At 49.4% G+C, this 12,310-nt stretch overlaps 1 protein-coding gene across 2 annotated transcripts in view; it reads left to right on the top strand.

Moving 5' to 3' along the window:
• The window catches only part of CORO2B (coronin 2B), a 127,575-nt gene that overhangs the window by 59,053 nt on the left and 56,212 nt on the right, over nucleotides 1-12,310 (top strand). For both annotated transcript variants that reach the window (XM_059180929.1, XM_059180930.1), the window contains exon 2: nucleotides 7,541-7,741. In XM_059180929.1, coding sequence (XP_059036912.1) covers nucleotides 7,541-7,741 — 201 coding nt within the window. The remainder of the gene's footprint in view (nucleotides 1-7,540; nucleotides 7,742-12,310) is intronic.

Here is a 12,310-nt window from a genome sequence, read left to right on the forward strand (position 1 = left end):
AAAATCACACAGCTAACAAATAACAAGACAGTAACCTTTGGATTCTTTCTGACTCCCGGACGCCGCCTATTATATAGTTTCTTGACACTTCTGTATCATGAGCATCCTGGATGCTATGGAACAAGCGGGAAGGGATAGAAGTTTAGGGAGAGGCCAAAGGAAGGGAAGATGTGTATTATATTGGAAAGAACAGTAGACTTAAGAGTCAAAAGTTCTTGGCTGGCCTTGGCTCTGCCATGTTCATAGCTTGTGACTTTGGGCTGGTCTCTTAACGCCTCAGAGCCTCGAATGAGTCACAGAGGTACTGCATGTTTTCAATGAGGTTATGGTATCTGCCCAGCTCTGTGCATTGGTCCACTGGGGTGGAGGGAGGTGAACAAGGTGGTGGGTAGCCTGGGTCATGGCTATGACGTCGGTGGACTTCTTGGCACGGCTGTGCAGATACTGGTCCCTTGCTGATACTGTGCTGTCTGCAGCAAGGAGAGCTGTGTTGAATGCAGAGGCCTTGGCTTCCCGGTGACAAAGAGCCCCAAGGACATGGGGCTGCATGACTGCTAGGCCAAACACTGCGTGGAAGGGCGTGGACCCAGAAGTACTGCTGCGGGAGGGTAAGGACCCTCATCCTGTGGGCAGGAGTCGGATGTCAGCTTGAGAACGCAACTCGAAACTTCAGGAAGCTGAAGTCACAGCCCTGGGATGAGGTTCCTGAGGGACTTCTCCCTCTTCCATCTGGGGAGCCGGGCAGCTGGGTCTGACCTCGGCCTGCGCCTGGCCACCTGACGCTTTATTCAACCATAGTCACTGTGAGGGTCCTGCTAGACAGGAGTCCGGGACCAGGCCAGGGTGGGGTGCACAGAAGGGGAGGGATGACCAGGTAACTCCCAAGCTAGTAACAGGAGAGAGAAATGAATGAGTAGCAGTAAGCAGCCCTTGGGACACCCTGGGAGAAATGGCAGTCGCCACGAGAGTGGTTGTCATTCAGGGTCACCACAGCCCAGCTCTGCGGCATCAGGCTCCCTGTTTCACAGAAGAGGAAGAGCCAGGGTGACAGAACTAGGACCCCCGCTGGGCACTCTGACCCCATGCCCCTTTCTATTACAACACAGCGCCTTTCATAGAGGAGCTCTGTGATCTCATCTTGGGGCCGGAATACCGCTGGACCCATTCATTATTCCAGACCACCCTGATCAGAGGTCATCCACCAGAATCTTGAACCCCTCCAGGGATGGGAAGTTCATTACCTCTAAAGGCAGCTTCCTTTCCCACCGCGGGCAGCATTAACCATTAAGAAAGTCTTCCCTTGTAGGGAGCTCAACTTAGTCTCAGTCTGTGCTGATTGCCTTGAAAGGTTCAGAGAGCGAGCATGTGTGGTGTCCCACCCTCACTAGAATGAGCTGGGGCAACCCACCAGGATCCGGGCTGTGCTTGGGGGCATGCGGTAAAAGACAAAGGGCCAGGTTCTAGGTCATCTCTTGGCTGCCACACTGCCTTCCCTTCGAGGTCTGGGCAGCGGCTCCATCCCAGCCTTGGCAGGGCCTCCTCTTCTGGCAGAAGAGGGAGGAGTGCTTTCTGTTCTCTGCCTGCACACGCAGCCAGCTGACCTCAGAGTGAAGTCAGCCCCTTGGGAACTGCGGGTGGAAAGGTCAGCCCTCCGGGGGCCCGCGGTCGCCCTGCTTGGGTCCACAGCGCGTGTCGGTGCCTGACCCGGCTTCCCAGGCCTTCCAGCCTTCTGTCCACCGCCCTCCAAGAACAGACCCTCAGCACACCTAACCCGTCCCTCCCCGCCACCAGTCAGACCAGGTGCGTGTGACTCGTTCTATCTGCCTCCTCCTCTCCATCCTTGCCTCAACCAAAGCTGAGGGGTGAATAACAGGGCCGTCTTTCACCTGGATCGAATCAAAGCCTTACACTTGACTCCTAAAGTTTACAGGCAACACAGGGATGACTTTGAAGCTGTCACAAAGCAATATGGGACAGATCGCTGAGACGTTTTGTCACACAGCTGACTGTGTGTGCTCAGAAAGTCAATACCACTTAAAAAAAAAAAAAAAAAAAAGGAAAGAAAACAAAACAAAAAGATGATGGGAATGTTCTAGATTGAAAGGAGGCAAAAGAGAGATCACCGCCAAATGAAACCCATGGGAGCGCCCAGTGGCCCCTGTCCTGGTTGTTCACGAGAGGGAATGGATGTAAAAGGGAATTTGGAGCATTCTGTGTATGGGTTGGGTCTTCGACGGAATTGAGGACTTCTTAATTTTCTTAGACATGGTAATTTGTAGGAATTTGTCCTCCTTTGTAGGAAATGCATGGCGATGTAATAGAGGGTAAGAGTCATGTGTGCAACCTCCTTTCAAATGATTCCACAAAAGGAAAAAAAAAAAAAAAAGACACGCACATGTGCATGCACACACACACACACATACACACACACAGAGAAAGAGAGAAACATGGCATGGCAAAAAGTTAATGACAACCTAGGTGCTGGGTGGTTTTTTTTTTTTTTTTTTTTTTTTTTTACCATTCCCCCAACTATTTTTATGCATTGAAATCTTTCCTGATAAAATAAAAATAAAAATAAATATTAAAAAAAAAATCTGGACCCTGGAGTCTGAAAGACCAGGTTCCAGTCGCCCCTGTGCTCGCTAACTATCTGAAGTTTGACTGGGTGTTTCCACCCTGTACAAGGACAGCCGGAGCTCCCCCATGGGCATCATGTGCAGCCCCGTACTCTCGCGGTGCCTGGGACAGGCAAGCATTTGTGGGCTTCTGCCCCCAGGAAGCCCACCCTGATGCTCTTCTTCCCTGACCTCCCATCCCCACAGCATTTCCATCCCGCAGTCTGTTTGCCACCAAGCGACTAACCACCATGAACGTTTCAGGTATAGGCTTTGTCTTCTCTGTATTTGAAAGCAGGATCTGTGCGGGAGCTTTCCCGGGCCCCATCGACGGCCTGGGCCCATGGGAGCAGCAGTGGCATGGTGCATGGGACCTGCACCTACATTATCTCATTTTGATTCTTCAGACAACCACATAATCAGAAATTACGGATCTCTTTTAAAAATGTAGCTCCTGATGCTCAGGGAGACAAAGTATCTTTTCCAAGGTTAGCAGGAGTCAGAGAGGGGAGGGGAAACCCAGGGTCCAGCACTCTGCCGTGCTCTCGGTGTGGGCCTATGTGCAGTGAGGGTGCAGACCCAGTGATGAGGACCATGGTCGGCCACATGAAACCCATGGGAGCACCCCGCGTTCACCCTATTGTGAACAACCATTTGGTCAACCAGGACCCTTCAGAAGACCCAGCTGAGAGATCCAGCCCCAGCCTACTGGCCAGTAGGGAAAACCAGCAGTGGGCTTGCTGAGAACAAAGCCCTTGGAAAGATGCTCTCCATTTTCCCAGGAAGAAGGCTGGCCTTATTCTAGGGTCCGCTGGAGCCCAGCCCAAGGAGGCAGGCTCACTGGAAGAATGGGCCTGCTGAGTGCAGGTCCCAAGCCCGAGAGCTGGGCTCAGGGCAGCCCCCACCCCCCCCACCCCACCCCCCCGCAGGATACTGGGCTGTGAGGGGCACCAGTGGGATATGTTCAAGGAGAATACAGGTGCCTCCACCAGGAGCCTTGACCACAAATGCTTCTTTGGGCGCAAACGCCCTGGGGAATGGGGCAATGGGGAGATGGGATGGGGGGGGAGAAAGGGCAGAGAAGGGGGGCAGTGCAGAAAGTGGGGGAGGGAGTAGGGAAAGAGTGGAGGAGAGTTGGAGGAGGAAGAAGTGAAGTCAGATGGGAAAATAGATCCAGATATATCCAGCCGCTGCGGGCTCCACCCAGGGAAACATGGGTGTCACAGGAGGGCTCCCGAGAGTCCGTCAGGTCAGCTGGCCTCAGTGTCACCAGAACTCTGGAACAAGGCATGTCTCAGGAGGCCCGTGGGATGCCCCCAGCCATGGCAGACCCAGGCTGGGGGCCCTGAGGACCTGGGCGCAGGTCCCACCCCTGAACCTGCAGGCCTCTGGGGCATTCATAATAAGGGGGAGTGGGAGCCCAGCCCTTCCTCTCCTGCTTTCTATTCTGCTCTGTGAAGTGGGCATTCAGACGGGGCCAGGCCTGTGCCAGGCATATCACAGCATCTTGGCATTGACTCCTCCACCCTTTCAGAGGCAGTGGGGATTATTGGCCTCCTTTATCTAAGAGCAGACAGATGTAGCACAGAGAGGTTAAGGGTTTTTCCCAAGTCACAGATTGAGGCAGCAGCAAACATGGCACTGCATCTGGAGCTATGTGGCTCTAGTCTGGCTCTTGTTACCCGGGAAGGGTAACAGCCACCCAAGAGACCTGCAGTGGAGTCCGCACTGGGAAGAGTGTGAGTCTGAGCCATTATCAACGGGCCTGGGTCAGCCCATCCCAGGTGCCAGGCCAGGGGCTGTGCTTGGAGCAGAAAGAGAAACTGTTGTCCTGCTCACCAGATGTGGGCTAAGAAGTGGCTCCCCGTGCCTCTTGTGGTGGGGAGGCTGAATCACACTGGCTGTCTCCCCACCGTGGGGTAGGGGGGTCCCATTGGGGAGGGGCCAGAAGCCCAGCAGGTCTTCCCTCCCTCTGCCCCCCCCCGCCCCACCCCGGCATCTGGGACTCATGCAGGTTGCCCAGGAAGAGCAGACACCAGTCTGCAGTCCGGCTCAGAGGCCCTGGGGTCAGCACCTTCCATCACGATGCTGAGACTGTCTTTCGGGGAAGAGAGAGCCGGTGTGACACGGTAGAGACTAGTTCCTGAGGGAGAGGTGGCTGGCTGTTCAGGGGCTCTGAGGAGTCCAAGTTGAGCCGTGCCCTGAAGGCTAACGGGCTGGGCAGGGAACAGGGGTGAAGACCTTCCAGGCCAGGGATGCACCAGCAAAGAACAGGAGATAGAATTTCTCTTTTTCTTTCACGGGAACTGTGGAATCTAGAATGTTCTACCTGGAAGGGACAGAGAAATTCTTAGCACTCCCCTATGAGATTGAATTTTTGCCAGGTCTCTGCTATATTTTTCATGCTATATTTTTGTAATTGATTCATTATTTTTTAACTTAGCCTTATTAGCAGTGATATCTGTGAAATTATGGATTTGGCACGCAAGTTATATTATTTCTAATGCAAATTAAAATAAACCCGTAACTACTAAAATTAAACCCTTCATTTCTGCACCATGTAAGGGGATCGAGAGTGAGCACCTGGGACCCCAGCCTGGGCATTGCTGATGTAATCCTGATTCGGAGTTGATGTCCTGAGCGAGCAAGTGAAGTCTTGCAGATAGCAGTGCCCATGGGGCTGTGGTCCGTATCCCACAGGACTTTGTCCTGAACAGTCCTGACAGACCTGGGCAGGAACCAGAACAGGCAGATTGGAGTGGGTGGCAGTGTGGGCTGAGGCGGGGAGGGAGGAAGGAGTGATGAGCAGGCAAAGGCCCCCCCATCCCCACAGGGTGCACAGTGACCCAGGCAGAGGAGGAGATGGAGGTAGGGGACAACCCCCCACCCCACAACCCTGGGGCCAATGGGAAGAGGATTTGCTGGCAGGTGAGAGACACTCCCTGGGAATCTCCTTATGGGAGCTGAACTCCTTCCTTCAGTGACAAGAGAACTTCGAAGCTGGGTTCCTGGCTTTATTTAAATCAAATGCAAAGTTTTGTTTCCAGATTCCCAGAGTTGGTGTCCTGATTCTATGGTGGGGCTTCCTTTTTTTTTTCCTTCCCATGGAAATTTCCTATAGGGAAATCACCCTTGCCTGGTTCTGTCCCCAGATGCAATTGGAGATAACAGGAGAGTTGGCAGGAAGGGGAAGGCATGGATCATGGCAAAGTTGGGCCAGCAGTCTATTCATTTACAAAGGACTCTTGAGGGGCACCTGGGTGGCTCAGCTGGTTAAGCGTCTGCCTTCAGCTCAGGTCATGATCCCAGAGTCCTGGGATCAAGCCCCACGTCGGGCTCCCTGCTCAGCGGCAAGCCAGCTTCTCCCTCTGCCTCTGCTTTTCTACCTGCTTGTGCTCTCTCTCATCCTCTCTCTCTTTCTCTCTCTCACATAAATAAATACTATTGAAAAAAACAAATAAACAAAAAACAAAAACAAAGGGCTCTTGAGCTCTAGCCGTGTGCCAGGTCCTGGCTGGGTACTGGCAGTGGCCTGTCGCACTTGGAGGCACATCTACTGGGAGAACTCCTATTCGGGTTCTGTCTGTGAAGGTGACCATTTGTAGGGCTTCCCTCTAGGAGAATCCATCCCTCAGTGAAACTGGACTCCAGCGTGAGCTGCCCACTCGTTCTTCCAGTCCCCCCCTTGTGCACATCTGTAATCTAGGATGCATGGCACAGGATACACATGCAGTAGGGGACAACTGATTGCTTGGTTGGAATGGGTATTATTGATGGTGGGTAGAGAAGGGTTGGGCTCTCAGACTTTAATGTGTGTCTTTCTCGCTGGGTGTTTCCTGCAGGTGGGAGAAAAGCGGAATTAAAATCTAATTTCTGGGCCCATCCCCCAGATATTGGGTTCAGTAGGTCTGGACTGGGACCGAGGGATCAGCATTTCTCACAAAGGATGTGTGAGGCTCAGGGCGCCTGGGTGGCTCAGTGGGTTAAGCCGCTGCCTTCGGCTCAGGTCATGATCTCAGGGTCCTGGGATTTGAGTCCCACATCAGGCTCTCTGCTCGGCGGGAAGCCTGCTTCCTCCTCTCTCTCTCTCTCTGCCTGCCTCTCTGCCTACTTGTGATCTCTCTCTGTCAAATAAATAAATAAAATCTTAAAAAAAAAAAAAAAAAAAAAGAATGTGTGAGGCTCAGATGAGCCTTAGACCACACACTGAGAAATCTTGCTCCAAAGAATATTCTGGCATAGGAAAGAGTCTCGGATTTCCAGTTAGGAGGCCTGTGTTCAGGGCTCTACTTATTAGCTGTGTGGCCTTGGACAAGTGACTTAACCTCTCTGTGCCTGATGATGAAAATGATGATTTCTGACGGTGCATTTGTGGATTAGAGGCTTTCGAGAGAACAAGAGAAGGGGATGATAATGGGTGGTCATGTGTCTCTTTGCACATAAAGGGGAACATCTCCCCCCATTCTCACCATAAAGGGGGACATCTCCCACCTTCCTCACCAACAGCAGTGTTCTTTGTCTTTGGGGCCACCAGCCTCCTCTGTGTACCTCCCATACTGAATTGAGTACAACCTTTGAGAGGCAGGAGGCAGCCCATACGTGTTGTTGGGGGGACAGTCTGCTCTGTCACATGCCATGTCCCTAGGAAGTGAAAGGACCTTACATCATTTCTGGAAGGTGGGATAGGAGTGTGCATCAAAAGCAGGAAATTCCTGTACGAGTGCCCGCATGCCAGTCTTTGCTCTTGTAGGACTTTAGTAAGAGAGGAAGTCCGCTAGCACAGGGCCGGACACACAGAGGGCCCCGCATTCCTGGAAGCTTCTTCCCCTCTCTCCACGTTCTCCCCATCCCCCACCCCGTGCCCAGCCCAGGCTCTTCTGGAAGCAGTGACCTGCCTGACGCTTGTCTCTCCTGGTCCCTCACAGATGTCCTGGCGTCCACAATACCGCAGCTCCAAGTTCCGGAATGTCTACGGGAAGGTGGCCAACCGGGAGCACTGCTTCGATGGTATCCCCATCACCAAAAATGTGCACGATAACCACTTCTGTGCTGTCAACGCCCGCTTCCTGGCCATTGTCACCGAGAGCGCGGGAGGTGGCTCCTTCCTGGTCATCCCTCTGGAGCAGGTAGGACCCGCAGCTCCCTAGCCCTGGCTGCTGTCCGGAGAAGGGAGAAGCCTTCTTTGGTCACTCTTGCCTCCATTTCTCTCTGTGCCCTCCACCCTTTTACTGTCTCATCATGTGTCCGGTGGCTGTGCCCTCCCCCGGGTTTTCCCAAGATTTGCCAGAAGAAGAGCAGGCCAGGATCCAGGAGACCTGAGATCTGTTCCCAAAACTTCCCCAAAGATTGCACTTGAACAAGTCACTTCCCTTCGGATACATGGGGTTCCCGTTAACACTAGGGATTGGAACATCTGATCTCCAGGTGATCTCCAAGACCAGGTCTTGCTCCACAATTTTGTGTCCTGGGTTGTCCTTTTTGGTGTGAAGCTGGAAGGGTTGAAGACCCAGCCATAGGCCCATGGGGGCATCTGCAGAAATGACACTCGCATTAAAAAACACTGTGAGCTCTCTCCACTGAGAGCCTAGGAATAATTCACCTTCCCTCGCATCCCCTCTTCCTAGATAAAGATTTTCCCTCTTCTGTGGCTGCCTTTGTGAATATAGCAAATTAAATCTGCAAAGCCTAGATCATGAAATTTTGAAGCTCTGTGTTCAGGCAGTCCCTGGAGACCCGTGGGAGGTCACGCGCCTCAGGGAAAGTGCTCACTGTCAGTCTCGCTTGTTTATGGCTGAGCTCTCCCTTCCCGGCCTGACTCATCTCCACTCCCACCCTCCGCCAAACCAAACCGCTCAGGGGAGGAGGAGGTACAAGCGGAAGGAAGCCTTCGTTCTCGAAATCTACCGTCAGCTGGTGGTGGAGGATGGATTTTTCCAGTCTCTCCTGCCCACAGTGGGGGAACACGGATTTGGGAATGCCTCAGGCCATAGCCTCCCTCCCACCAAAGGGGGCACAGCCGCAGTGACACTGAGAGGTGCGAGGACAGAACCCAGTGGGCAGAGAGGTCTGGTCTGAGGAGCCATGGCCTCGGTGGCAGGGTTCCAGCTGGCTCTGCCACTTGCCGCCACTGTGATCTCAGGCGAGTCACTTAACCTGTCTGCACCTGATCCTCCTGTAATGGTAAGACGAGGATGCTGAATCGTCCTCTGTCTACATGCACCATGTTGGCATGGAGTAGGACGATAGACATGGAAGCTCCTTGTGAACCACATGGGATGTTAAAGATGTTTGGGTATTTTCCTGGAAACATCTATTAGCTCTGCTCATGGACTTTGCCTACAGATGCCCGAAGCAGCTCTAACACTTTTGGAAGGATTCTGAAATATAGCTTGTCTCCCCTCTCAAACCAGATGGGCTCAGACACCTGTCTACCTTGGGGACTAACTAAGTTCCAACCCACGTCAGGTCCCCAGCCAAGTGTGGCTTGGTCCTTACAGGGGTTCAAGAACAGTGCCGGCACACACTCCACCGTGTGGCTTTCCAAGGTCAATAGGCAGTACCTCATGCTGTAACAATTAATTCCAGATGTGTTAAAGGTCTAACCATTAAAAGAAAAGAGAAAGAAGAAAAAAGGAGAGAAGAAAAGAAAAAGAAAAGTTGCATGTATATTATAGGAAAAGAGAGGATTTTTTAAATCATGCAATGAGGAAAGTCTTTGTAAATAAGATAAGAATCCCAGAACCATAAAGGAAATGAGTAATAGATTACAACAATTTTTTTTAAAAAGTAAAGTTTCTATACTACTATATTATTACTATACTACTACTATACAACGTATATACTACTATACATGTAAGGCAACTTAAAAGCAAACCCCATAACTGATACAGACAAAAGATCCATGTTCAAAATAGCTAAGTATTCCAGAAAAATCTATTAGCAAAAGAACCCTGTAAAAAACAGGTAAAGGAGGGGTGCCTGGGTGGCTCAGTGGGTTAAGCCTCCACCTTCAGCTCAGGTCATGATCTCTGGGTCCTGGATCGAGCCCCGCATCGGGCTCTCTGCTCGGCAGGGAGCCGGCTTCCCCCTCTCTCTCTGCCTGCCTCTCTGCCTACTTGTGATCTCTGTCGGTCAAATAAATTAAAAAAAAAAAAAAACAGGTAAAGGATATGAATAAACAGTTCACAGAAGATGAAAATAAGTCTTTTAGCCTACTAAAATAGGAAAAGATTTAAAAGACTAATTATCTTTGGTATTCCTGAGTGTGTGAGAGAACAGGTGTCCAAATACGTTCTTGGCATATTTAAGGTACTTAAATTTGATGTATTTGATGTACATTTGATTTACATTGATGTATTTTATTTGATGTATTTACATCAAATTTATAGGTAACTTGGAAATAGCTATTAACATGTAAATGTACATGTCCACGGGCCTAGCAATTCCACTTCTAGGACTCTATCCAACAGAAATGTTCTCAAGGATACCCAAAATGTTTGTACCATTTTTCAGTACTCCATTTTTTTCCAATTTATTTTCTACAGAGATCAAATTTCTCTCTCAAGTTGCTTAAAAGTTTCTAAACTCTTCTCCTCGGTTTCTGTAATGGTACCAGAGAGTTTTTTATTATCAGTAGCACTAGTCTAGAATGTGATCGGATTTTGTAAACACTTTAGGGACAGCAGGGAAAAAGGAATTTTTTTATAGAGTGTGAGACTCTGCATAGAGAAAACAATGTATCCAAACTCATACATATAAAGCCAAGGCACACAGAGCCTTTCAACTTTATTTGTTCATATATTGTGACACATTGTGTTTGATTTGATTGCTAAGGAACAGGTAGTAATGGCTCATTCTACCAATTGGTTACTGTCAGTTTCTCTGAATCCAGTAGGTTTTCACTTTACATAAGTGCATGATGGTTTGTGCAGCCCTTTTATAATAATGAAAATTGGAAGCAACCTGCAGGTCTATCAATAAGGAAATGAGGAGAGCATTAGGGAACATCCAAATAAAGGGATACTAAGCAGTCATCAAAATTGGTGATGTACAATGGTTGTTCCCAAGTGCTCAGCTCAGAATCAAAAGTATTGAGGATGCCAAAGGGCTTTTACTTGGATAAGTTATGTATCAATATTTGGCATATTCAAAATAAAAAAGAAGGAATTTCAAAAATATCTATTTGTTAATTCATTTAAAATAACATTAGGGGTACCTGGGTGGCTCAGTCAGTTGAGCTTCCCACTCCTGATCTTGGCTCAGGTCATGATCTTGGGATTGGGGGACCTGGGCCCACTTTGGGCTTTGCACTTAGCATGGAACCTGTTTGAGATTCTCTCCCTCTCCCTGTGGCCCTCCCACTGCTCTCCCTGTCTCTCAAATAAATAAATAATATCTTAAATTTAATGAACCCATTTCATGTTCTCCCAAGAAACATTTTATGAAAAAAAACTATTTTCCAAAACACAAAAGAATTAATGAGAAGAAAGGCATTGCTTTACCCTTTTGCAAGTCTCTTTAAGTTAGTCTGGCTTAATAGAAGTTTTGCATGTTATATATGTGTATATTGGAAGATTTGCATGTTTACTTTTGCATTCGGCCTCTTTTAATAACAGGCACGTAGTCTCTGGAAACTTCACTCTATGCTCCTGAGAGAATGGCAGTGAAAAAGGCAAATAACATCCCTGTATTATTAGAAAAATTGTTTCAACCCAACAGAATCCTTGAAAGTCTTAGGAATCCCCAGGGATCCCCAAACACACTTTGAGAACCACTGATACTGGGGAGTATTTCATGAGAGAAAATTTTATGACATACTGTTAAGTGAAACAAAAAGAAAAATATAATTAATCCCATCAGGAAATTTCTATCTGGGGCGCCTGGGTGGCTCAGTGGGTTACGTGTCAGACTCTTGGTTTCGGCTCAGGTCATGAGCTCTGGAGTCATGAGTTCAAGCCCTGTGCTGGGCTCCAAGCTCAGCTGGGAGTCGGCTTAAGATTCTTTTCCTCTGTCCCTCCCCTGCTCGTATGTGTGCTCTCTCTCGCTTTCTCTCTCTCTCTCAAATAAGTAAATCTTTAAAAAAGAAAAAAAGAGAATTTCTATCTATCCATATACCTATCCAGAAAAGACTTGTTGATATACACCTAAGGATAATAATGGTTATCTCTGAGTATTATTAGGATCAAGCAGGTTCTTTCATTTTCTTCTTTTTCCATAGCTATAGCTTCTCAGTTTTTTTTTTTTAGGTGAACCCTGAAGGTTTCATTTTTCAGAAAAAAACAATAAAAGCAATTTGTTGACATAAAGATGGAGTCCCTGAGGTTTGAGAGGCTGTGGGGAGGAACTCAGTTCAGCCCTCCATTACGTTTGTTGCAAATGTTTTCTCGAAGAGTTACACATGCTTAGGAGCTTGCTGGAGAAAACACTAACAAGACAGTGAGGGCGAAGGCTGGCAGTGGGTGGGTGGGTGAGACAACTCTTTTGTGGTGTTCACTTAGTTTGGGTGTCTGAGGCCATGTGGAGCAAGGTTCCACATCCACAGAATGGCTCCTTAGGAATCAGAGCCAATGCCCGCCGTCCCCTGCTGCACCAGCCACGGCTGTCAGTGTCCTGCCGATGGTGGCCGCATCGAGCCTGCAGGCACAGCCCGGCTGGTCTGGGGGCAGGGCTTACCAACCAGAATAGTAACACCCAAT

This window comes from Mustela lutreola, chromosome 7, assembly GCF_030435805.1.
Source record: "Mustela lutreola isolate mMusLut2 chromosome 7, mMusLut2.pri, whole genome shotgun sequence".
NCBI classification, from domain to species: domain Eukaryota; kingdom Metazoa; phylum Chordata; class Mammalia; order Carnivora; family Mustelidae; genus Mustela; species Mustela lutreola.